Source organism: Somniosus microcephalus, unplaced genomic scaffold (assembly GCF_052327205.1).
Source record: "Somniosus microcephalus isolate GS21.2 unplaced genomic scaffold, FLI_Smic_1.0 unresolved_chr1, whole genome shotgun sequence".
NCBI classification, from domain to species: Eukaryota; Metazoa; Chordata; class Chondrichthyes; order Squaliformes; family Somniosidae; genus Somniosus; species Somniosus microcephalus.
The window spans coordinates 70,154,215-70,165,084 of NW_028225179.1; the positions used below are offsets into that span (position 1 = coordinate 70,154,215).

The 10,870-nt window shown below is 49.4% G+C and overlaps 1 protein-coding gene across 1 annotated transcript; it reads left to right on the plus strand.

The window, feature by feature from the left end:
* The first annotated feature begins 3,489 nt into the window (after nt 1–3,489).
* LOC147095473 (claudin-4-like) lies at nt 3,490–7,680 on the plus strand. The gene is made up of 2 exons (XM_085974617.1): nt 3,490–3,651; nt 6,417–7,680. The coding sequence occupies exon 2, from the start codon at nt 6,435–6,437 to the stop codon at nt 7,068–7,070; it is 636 nt and encodes a 211-aa protein (XP_085830743.1). The 5' UTR covers nt 3,490–3,651; nt 6,417–6,434; the 3' UTR covers nt 7,071–7,680.
* Nucleotides 7,681–10,870: the final 3,190 nt, after the last annotated feature.

Below are 10,870 nucleotides of genomic sequence, written 5' to 3' on the forward strand. Positions count from 1 at the left end.
CAGATGACACAAAGCTGGGTGGGAGGGTAAGCTGTGAGGAGGATGTCGTGAAACTTCAGTACGATTTGGACAGGTTGGGTGATTGGGCAGAAACATGGCAAATGCACTATAATGTGGATAAATGTGAGGTTATCCACTTTGGTGGCAAAAACAGGAAGGCAGATTATTATTTGAATGGCAATAGATTGGGAGAAGGGGAAGTGCAAAGAGACCTGGGTGTCCTTGTGCACCAGTTGCTGAAGGTAAGCATGCAGGTGCAGCAGGCGGTTAAGAAGGCAAATGGTATGTTGGCCTTTGTAACAAGAGGGTTCGAGTACAGGAACAAGGATGTCTTGCTACAGTTGTACAGGGCCTTGGTGAGACCACACCTTGAGTATTGTGTGCAGTTTTGGTCACCTTACCTGAGGAAGGATGTTCTTGCCATGGAGGGAGTGCAGCGAAGATTCACCAGGCTGATACCTGGGATGGCAGGAATGACATATGAGGAGAGATTGTGTCGATTGGGCTTATACTCACTGGAGTTTAGAAGATTGAGAGGGGATCTCATCGAAACCTATAAAATTCTGTCAGGTCTGGACAGACTAGATGCAGGAAGGATGTTTCTGATGGCCGGGGAGTCCAGAACCAGGGGTCATAGTCTAAGGATAAGGGGTAAGTCATTTAGGACTGAAATGAGGAGGAATTTCTTCACCCAGAGAGTGGTGAACCTGTGGAATTCTCTGCCACAGAGGGCGGTGGAGGCCAGTTCATTAAATATATTCAAGAAAGAGTTGGATATATTTCTTGAGGTTAAAGGGATCAAGGGATATGGGGAGAAGGCAGGGACAGGGTACTGAATTTGGATGATCAGCCATGATCTCATTGAATGGCGGAGCAGGCTCGAAGGGCCGAATGGCCTACTCCTGCTCCTATCTTCTATGTTTCTATGTTTCTAAAAGTGAGAAATAGTGAGAATTAGAGAGCACAGAATAGAGAAAGTGAATTGTGAGAATTGGAGAGCACAGAATAGCAAAAGTGTGAAATAGTGAGAATTAGAGAGCACAGAAAACAAAAAGTGGGAAATAGTGAGAATTAGAGAGCACAGAACAAAGAAAGTGATAAATAGTGAGAACTAGAGAGCGCAGAATAGAGAAAGTGAGAAATAGGGTGAATCAGAGAGCACAGAATAGATAAAGAGAAATAGTGAGAACAAGAGAGCACAGAATAGATAAAGTGAAAAATAGAGAGAATTAGAGAGCACAGAATAGAGAAAGTGAGTAATAGTGAGAATTAGAGAGCACAGAAGAGAGAAAGTGAGAAATAGTAATAAGAGAGCACAGAATAGAGATAGTGAGAACCTGCCCCTGCCACACAGTACTGCTCCCCGATTATCAAAATCCATGACGAGGCCTTGGACAACGTGGACCACTTTCCATACCTTGGGAGCCTACTGTTAACAAGGGCAGACGTCGATGATGAAGTTCAACACCGCCTTCAGTGTGCCAGTGCAACCTTCGGTCACCTGAGGAAGAGAGTGATTGAAGACCAGGACCCCAAACCCAGCACCAAGCTCATGGTCTACAGAGCAATAGTGATATCCACCCTCCTGTATGCTTCAGAGACATGGACCATGTACAGCAGGCACCTCAAAGCACCAACGCTGCCTCCGCACGATCTTGCAAATCCATTAGAAGGATAGGTGCACCAACGTCAGTGTTCTCGCTCAGGCCAACATCCCCAGCATCGAAGCTTTGACCACGCTCGATCAGCTCTGATGGATGGGCCACAGTGTGCCAGTGCAGCCTTTGGTCGCCTGAGGAAGAGAGTGATTGAAGACCAGGACCTCAAACCCAGCACCAAGCTCATGGTCTACAGAGCAGTAGTGATACCCACCCTCCTGTATGCTTCAGAGACATGGACCATGTATAGCAGGCACCTCAAAGCACTGGAGAGGTACCACCAATGCTGCCTCCACAAGATCCTGCAAATCCATTGGCAGGATAGGTGCACCAACGTCAGTGTTCTTGCTCAGGCCAACATCCCCAGCATCGAAGCTTTAACCACGCTCGATCAGCTCCGATGGACGGGTCACATTGTCCGCCTGCCCGATACAAGACTCCCAAAACAAGCACTCTACTCGGAACTCCGACATGGCAAGAGAGCCCCAGGTGGGCAGAGGAAACGCTTCAAGGACACCCACAAAGCCTTCTTGAAAAAGTGTAACATCCCCACTGACACCTGGGAATCCCTGGCCCAAGACCACACAAAGTGGAGGAGAAGCATCCGAGAAGGCGCTGAACACCTCGAGTCTCTTCGCCGGGAGCAAACGGAAGCCAAGCTAAACAGCAGAAGGAGCGCACGTCAACCCAAACAACCCACCCACCTGCCCCTTCAACCACCGTCTGCCCCACCTGTGACAGAGACTGTAGGTCCTGCATTGGACTCATCAGTCACCTGAGAACTCATTTTTAATGTGGAAGCAAGTCATCCTCGGTTCAAAGGGACTGCCTAAGAAGAAGACCCGGACTTCAAGGGTTTAGCTACAAGGAGCGATTAAACAAACTAGGGTTGTATTCCCTAGCATTTAGAAGGTTAAGGGGTGATCTGATCGAAGTTTTCAGGATATTAAGGGGAACAGATATGGTCGATAGAGAGAAACTATTTCTGCTGGTTGGGGATTCTAGGACTAGGGGGCAGAGTCTAAAAATTAGAGCCAGACCTTTCAGGAGTGAAATTAGGAAACACTTCTACACACAAAGGGTGGTAGAAGTTTGGAACTCTCTTCTGCAAATGGCAATTGATGCGAGATCAATTGTTAATTTTAAATCAGAGATTGATAGCTTTCTGTCAGCCATGATCTCAATGAATGGCGGAGCAGGCTCAAGGGGCTGAATGGCCTTCTCCTGTTCCTATGTTCCTATTAGAGAGCACAGAATAGAGAAAGTGAGAAATAGGGGAGCACAGAATAGATAGAGAGAAATCCAGTGAGAAATCAAGGGAGAAATAGACAGCATGTAATAGAGAACGTGAAAATTAGATAGAGAGAAATATAGAGCGTGCAAAGAAGTGAGAAATAGTGGGAGATATAGAACGAGAAACAGAAAACAGACAATAGAGAAGTGACAAATAACAAGAGGGAAATACAGTGAGAAGTAGTGAGAAAAAGAGAATCAGAGCAAGGGGGAATTAGACTGAATTAACAATAGAGGATCAGCGATAAAGGGAGCAAAACAAAGAGAACGAGCGATTTGAAAGTAGAAAAACAGAAAAAGAGATTGAGAAATAAAGGAAGAGAAGTTGAGAAATAGGGAACGATGAACAGACGAAGAGAAACAGAGAGCTTCTCTATGTCTAGATTGTATCTAAAAGCTATACTTGTGTAATGTTTACCCGCTAGCCCCTGTTCTAACAGAATGGGATCAGTGACTAACTGAGCGTGGAGAGTGGGAGGGATAGTTTCTGGTAATGACTCACCTGCCTTGCTCTGTCAGCTGCTCTGTTTGGGAATGACGTCGCTGCTTTCTCAGCCTCCTGCCCGGATCTCCAAGGTATAAAACACCTGTAAACCAGGCTCAAAGGAGAGAAACTCAAAGCTCGAGTGAAGGAGAGGACACAGAGAGCATCAGAGTTAGAGTGAGAGAAGGAATCGACAGAGGAAATCAAAGGAAACAGGTAATGAATGACCAGGGGAGAGAGAAACGGTCTTTTTCTCGGATGAGGTGCCTTTTGCAGTCTAGCAGCACTCTGTTAACTGGGCGAGCGCAAAAGTAAAATTACTAATTCGAATTCTTCAGTTTATGTTGAAATGTGCTGCTACGATTTAATTCTCTAACTGGGTCCAGGCTAGCGTCCTCCTTGCATTGGAAGAACTAGCATTGTGGAGGCTTGCCCGTTCACTTTGCTTGCGGTTGACCAGCGGTTCTGTTTCAGGAAGCCCAGTATCTTACTGGCTTTGGACGTTACTCTCGTCAGTAACTGACCTGAAAACTATCCACGCTCAGAGTTAACTTTGTGAGGAGTTTGATCTGAAGTGTCCCGGGCTGAGGGTGTTTTTTTTGTAACTCCAGCTCAACCTCCATCCTTCTCCAACCAGTTGCACTGATTGCATAAAGGGGATTGTAGACACTTGGAACTCGGGTAATTCAGCTTCTGAAAGGTTGTTCATGTTTAGTTCATTTTGATATAGGGGAAAATGTGCTTGGTTTCTTTGGGGGGGGGGGGTAGAGAGAGAGAGAGAGAGAGAGAAGGAGAGAGATACAGATTTCACTTTGCAACAGCCAGTGTTTGCAACATTGGATATATTCATAATAGGATGTTTAGATTAGAAATGTTATGTTTTGATTGAGACTAGAATGTTTCTGCTTACCACAGTAAGGCAGTGCTTTTACGTGCTTCTAACATTGTAGATGTATGTTGAAGAAAATGCAGAATTGTGTCTAGAGACTAGACAGAGACTACCATATAATGCAATGCCTACTCCAGTTTGATAAGAAAACAGTGTATAAATGTAAGCCTCTTCCTTTGTTCAGGATATACTGGGCTTGGAGGGAGTGCAGCGTAGGTTTACCAGAATGATACCCGGACTCCAAGGGTTAAGCTAGGCGGAGAGATTACACAAACTAGGATTGTATTCCCTAGAATTTAGAAAGCTGAGGGGGTGATCTGATCGAAGATTTCAGGATATTAAGGGGAACAGATAGGGTAGTTAGAGTACTCTCTAGTTAGAGAGGAACTATTTCTGCTGGTTGGGGAGTCTCGGACTAGGGGGCATAGTCTAAAAATTAGAGCCAGACCTTTCCGGAGTGAAATTAGGAAACACTTCTACACGCAAAGGGTGGTAGAAGTTTGGAACTCTCTTCTGCAAATGGCAATTGATGCTGGGTCAATTGTTAATTTTAAATCGGAGATTGATAGATTTCCGTTAACCAAAGGTATTAAGGGATATGGGCCAACAGCGGGTGTATGGAGATAAGTCACAGATCAGCTAAGATCTCATTGAATGGGGGAGAGGCTCGAGGGGCTGAATAGCCTCCTCCTGCTCCTATTAGAGAGCACAGAATAGAGAAAGCATGAAATAGTAAGCTTTTTACTTTTGTTCAAGCAGAACGGGAAAAACCCATGTCTAGGTCCGTGTGCTCTGTCTGTAACTATAGGCCACTTGTAAATTGCTTTTTATGCTAAAGTTAAAGTATAAAATGATTGTAACCAGAAGACTGAATTCATTACGACTCAAGTGAACAAACTGAAGTATGTTTAGACAATAGGGAACTCCTGAGCGGTTAAGTCAGAGGCGAAGCCATTATCAAACGGTTATCATTTTCAAATTGGCGACGGGAAGGACGTTTGTTTTTAAACTTGTGGTGGGGTTTCATTTACGGTAAAAAAAAAAAGCGAGTGACTGGAATGGGAACCTTTCAATAATCAATTGCCCGAGGGGGGGAGAGACAGACAGCGAGCGAGAGTGCGAGAGAGAGAGAGAATATCTTCATGGCTTTCCTCTGATGGGAACAGGTTTATACTTTAGACAGTGAGGTGGTGGGTGGCTGGTCGATGGAATTATATAAAGGGAGAGAGAATCTGTTTGGAGGATTGTGGAGCTACAGGGACGGGTCATCAGAATTTAAGAATTGATTTTGTTCAACATGGAATGATCTTGACTCAACTTCAATTGATCGGTCTCCAGGTGAGCTTGGGAGAAAGGTGAGAAGTCGAGAGAGAAATCGATGGAGGAATAGAGTGAGAAATTGAGCGAGAGATCAAGGGCACGCAATAGAGAAAGTGATCAAGAGACAAATCTCATTGAAAGGTATAAAATTCTTAGAGGGCTTGACAGGGTTGATGCTGAGAGGCTGTTTCCCCTGGCTGGAGAGTCTAGAACTAGGGGGCATAGTCTCAGGATAAGGGGTCGGCCATTTAGGACTGAGATAAGGAGGAATTGCTTCGCTCAAAGGGTTGTCAACCTTTGGAATTCTCTACCTCAGGGGGCTGTGGATGTCCAGTCGTTGAATAGAGAAAGACCGAGATCGACAGATTTTTGGGCATTAATGGAATCAAGGGTTATGGGGCTTGGGCAGGAAAGTGGAGTTGAGATGGAAGATCAACCATGATCTTATTGAATGGCGGAGCAGGCTCGAAGGGCCGTATGGCCAACTCCTGCTCCTATTTCTTATGCTCTGAGAAAGAGCAATCAATTGAGAAATACAGTGAGAAATAGAACAAAACAGAGAGCGCGCAATGCTGAAAGTGAGAAATAGAGAGAACAAGAGAAAGTGAGAAGAGGGAGGGTATGGAGGAGGTCGGTGATGAACCAGTTGACATGAGATGGTCCCAAACCGATTCCTTCACCATTTCCCTCCCCCTCGAATCTACACCAGCCATTCCCAGCTCCAAGGTTACATCCTCAAAGGTCTAACGAGGACTTTCCTTTCCATTTCCAGGTGCTTACGTTGAGTGCAATGGCATCTACCGGTCTCCAGATCCTGGGATTGGCGCTCTCGGTCATTGGCTGGCTGGGGGCCATCGTCTCCTGCGCCCTGCCCATGTGGAAGGTCACAGCTTTCATCGGCAACAGCATTGTGGTGGCCCAGATCATGTGGCAGGGCCTCTGGATGAACTGTGTGGTCCAGAGCACAGGCCAGATGCAGTGCAAGATCTACGACTCCCTACTGGCCCTTCCTCAGGATCTCCAGGCCGCTCGGGCCTTGACGGTCATCAGCGTGGTGCTGGGCGTGCTGGGCATCTTCCTTGGCATCGCCGGGGCCAAGTGCACCAACTGTGTGGAGAGCGAGGCGGCCAAGGCCAAGGTGGCCATAGTCTCCGGAGTGACCTTCCTCTTGACAGGCTTGCTTGTCATGGTCCCGGCTGCCTGGTCGGCCAACACCATCATCAAGGACTTCTACAACCCCTTGGTGAATCAGGCTCAGAAGTGGGAGCTGGGGGCCGCCATTTACATCGCCTTCGCGGCGGCCGGCCTCCTCCTCCTGGGCGGGGCTTTGCTCTGCTGCTCCTGCCCCAAGGAGGAGTCCGGCTACTCGGCCAAGTACAAGAGACCGCCCGCCAACTCCAGCAGGTCCAACACCAACTACGTCTGAAGGTGTGTCGGAGAGCAGGCCAACCCACCATCCCCACTCCCCTCCCCGCAGCACCAAACCCCGAGGACTTCATGGACAAACCCCTCGACCTCACCCGTCTGGAAGACAGAGACCCAACCGATGCGGGGGGGGGAAACCTACAAGGAACCAGGACTCTGATACTTTTGAGATGTTTGCGAAGCCCTCAGGGAAGCAGCCCCCTGCCCGCCCCCTCAAGGACTGTCAATCAGATGGAGAGGAGGTAGACAACCTCCAAAGTAGGGTGGGGGGAAGACTGGTCGTGACCCCTTTATCTAATAGGTCAACAATCCGGCACTAACTGGCGTCCGACCTATGACCTCCTGAGGGGTTCCCTATACTCATGGGGAGAGAGAGGGAAGAGACCCAGGGGTCCCAGCGAGTGAGCTGCACACACAACCCACCGGGAAACCGCTGACACTGGGCGTCCAGGACCAAGTCCACACCGCGTCTGTTTCTTTCACCGGCTAACTTTGTACTGTTCCCGTTGTCTGTCTGAAGGTTTTAAAGTGTTACCGTTCAATGTCACTGATGTGTTACTTATTTATCCGCCTTGTGTGAAAACTGCTTTTTTAATAAAATGTCGCTTTGATTCAAACTGCGTTCAGGCTGACTTTTTCACGTGAGGGACTACAGCAAGGACGTTGCGTGTAAACCGTTACAAATCACCAGGCTGCTCCCAAGCTGGAGTATTGTGTCCAATTCTGGGCACCGCACTTCAGGAAGGATGTCAAGGCATTGGAGAGGGTGCAGAGGAGATTTACCAGAACGGTACCAGGGATGAGGGACTTCAGTTATGTGGAGAAGCTGGGGTTGCTCTCCTTAGAGCAGAGAAGGTTAAGAGGAGATTTTAAAAAGGTGTTCAAAATTATGAGGGGTGTTGTTCGAGCAAATAAGGAGAAACTATTTCCACTGGCAGGAGGGTCGGTAACCAAAGGACATAGATTGAAGATTATTGGTAAAATAGCCAGAGCGGGAGATGAGAAATGTTTCACGCAGTGCGTTGGGATCTGGAGTCCGTTGCCTGAAAAGGCAGTGGAAGCAGATTCAACAGTAACTTTCAAAAGGGGAATTGGATAAATACTTGAAGGGGAAAAATTTTCAGGGCTATGAGGAAAGAGCAGGGGGAGCAGGGGGAGCGGGCCTAAATGGAGAACTCTTTCAATGAGCAGGCACAGGTACGACGAGCCGATTGGGCCTTCTTCTGTGCTGTGTGACTCTGATATTGAGACACGCCTCTACAGAGAGACGCTACCGTATAATCAAAGCAAGGACGTTCTGCCAAAGCTTTGCAAGTCACCGGGTTAGGCCCTCAGTTGGAGCATTGTGTGCAATTCTGTGCATTTATACAGCTTATAAATCTATCTCTCTATCTATCTATCTATCTATCTATCTATATGTATAAATCAGTCGATCTGTCATTCTGTCTGTCATCGCCTGTGCGTCTGTCGGGCTATGCGCTTGAAAGTTACAGGGTGTACCTACGCGCGCGTTACCTCCAAAGAAAGCTTACGCTTCCGAGACGGTTTTAAGCGTATTTACGTTTCGGCCGGGCTAAAATCGCGCCCGCGGTATTCCAAAAACCTTCAACATTCCGCTCATTAGCATCTCATTATCCGCTCATTAGCGACAGAGTGACCTCGAGGTCGACCAATCGTATGGCTGCTTGCTGCCGCGTGCGGCCAGGCCCTCCTACGGTCGAGTGACGGGACGATTGACCAATCCTACGCTTTGGTGACCTGACGGTCGACCGTGTGTGGGCGGGCCTTATCGTTCTGAACCGAGGTGAGTCGCCACCATCTTGCTTCCATTCTTTTTCCTGCTTTCTGCTTTCTTTTCAAATATACATTTCCAGCAAAATAAAATTCAATTTATTAAATTCTTTTAAAATAAATCACTCATTTGTAAATATTTTATCTAACCTGAACATTCTTTTTCCTACCTTTTGCCCGTTTTTTTCTTAGGCCTGAAAGCCTGGGCCTTTCTTGCCCAGCCAGGCCCGAGCTAGGTAACTGGGCTGGTGCTAAGCTCCTCACCACCCCCCCGGCCCCCCCATGTCACGTTACCCGGGGCAACGGCGTCAGCCACGAGGGTCAGGGTGCGCGCGCAGCAGGAGCAGGTGAGACTCTGTTCCGCGCTCGGCGGGGGGGGGGCGGGGGCGGGGCTCTCGAGAGTGCGGATCGGGTTACCCCGGCAACGGGAGTGCGGGATGGCTGGGGCTTGGAGAGCGAGGCTCTCGGCCGGGGGGGGGCAGGGCTTGGAGAGCGCGGCTCTCGGCTGGGGGGGGCCGGGCTTGGAGAGCGCGGCTCTCAGCCGGGGGGGCGGGGCTTGGAGAGCGCGGCTCTCGGCCGGGGGGGGCGGGCTTGGAGAGCGCGGCTCTCGGCTGGGGGGGCGGGGCTTGGAGAGCGCGGCTCTCGGCGGGGGGGGGCGGGGCTTGGAGAGCGCGGCTCTCGGCCGGGGGGGCAGGGCTCGGAGAGCGTGGCTCTCGGCCGGGGGGGGCGGTGCTCGGAGAGCTGGGCTCTCGGCAGTGCGGGGCGGCGAGGCAGGGTTACCACGGCAACCGGGCGTGGCCGTGCCTGTCTCTCTCAGCCTCAAGCACTCCCTTCCTCCCTTCCCCCCCCGCCCTCCCTTCCACCCCGCCCCCCCTTACCCCCGCCCTCCCTTCCCCCCCGCCCTCCCTTCCCCCCCACCCGCGCTCTCTCTCTACCCCCCAGTCGCTCTCTCTCTACCCCCCAGTCGCTCTCTCTCTTCCCCCCCCCCACCAGTCGCGCGCTCTCTCTCTCCCCCCCCCCCCCAGTCGCTCTCTCTCTCTCTCTCTCTTCCAACAACAACATGCCCTTGAAAAAGCCTCGGCACCGCCGGACACTTCAGCTAGTATATATATAAAACGAGTCGTTCTGTCTGTCTGTCTATCTGTCTGTCCTTCTGTCTGTCTGTTCTCGGGTGTACGTCTGTCCGGCTATGCGCTCGAAAGTTATAGCGCCTACCAACGCGCGCGTTACCTCCAAAGAAAGCTTACGCTTCCGGGACGGTCGTAAGCATATTTACTTTTCGGTTGGATGAAAATTGTTCGCAGCCTTATGCAAAAAACCTTCAAAATTAAACTAATTATCTGCTACTTAGCATTGATTGACTGACGTCAAGGTTCGACCAATCCTGTGCCATCACGATTGACCAATCCTACAGCACGGTCCCCTGATGGTTGGCCAATCGGTGTGTGTGTGTGGCCGGGACTAATCGTTTTCATCTCAGGGATCTGGCAGCCATTGTTTCACTGCTTCCAGCTCAAACTACTTTGATCATCCAGCTTTGAAAAAGTTAGTATCTCTTTTAAAAATAACATAAGATTTTCCAAAAACGTTTTATAAGTACTTTCACTTTCATCTTTCAAGGCATTAAAAGGTAGAAATGTTGCCCGGTAGCAGATTGAGAGAGGGACACAGACAGGCCCAAAAGCCTGGGACTCGATTTAAAATGTTGCCCGGCAGCAGATTCACAGAGGGACACAAAGAGGCCCCAAATCCTGGCACTCGATTTAAAATGCCCGGCCCAAAACAGCCCTGGCAATGCCGGGCTCCCCCCAGCTAGTCTATCTTCTATATATATAAATCGGTCGGTGTGTCCGTCTGTCATTCTGTCTGTCATCGCCTGTGCGTCTTGCGGGTATGCGCTCGAAAGTTACAGGGCGTACCTACGCGCGCGTTACTCCAAAGAAGCTTACGCTTCCGAGACGGTTTTAAGCGTATTTACGTTTCGGCCGGGCTAAAATCCCGCCCGCGGTA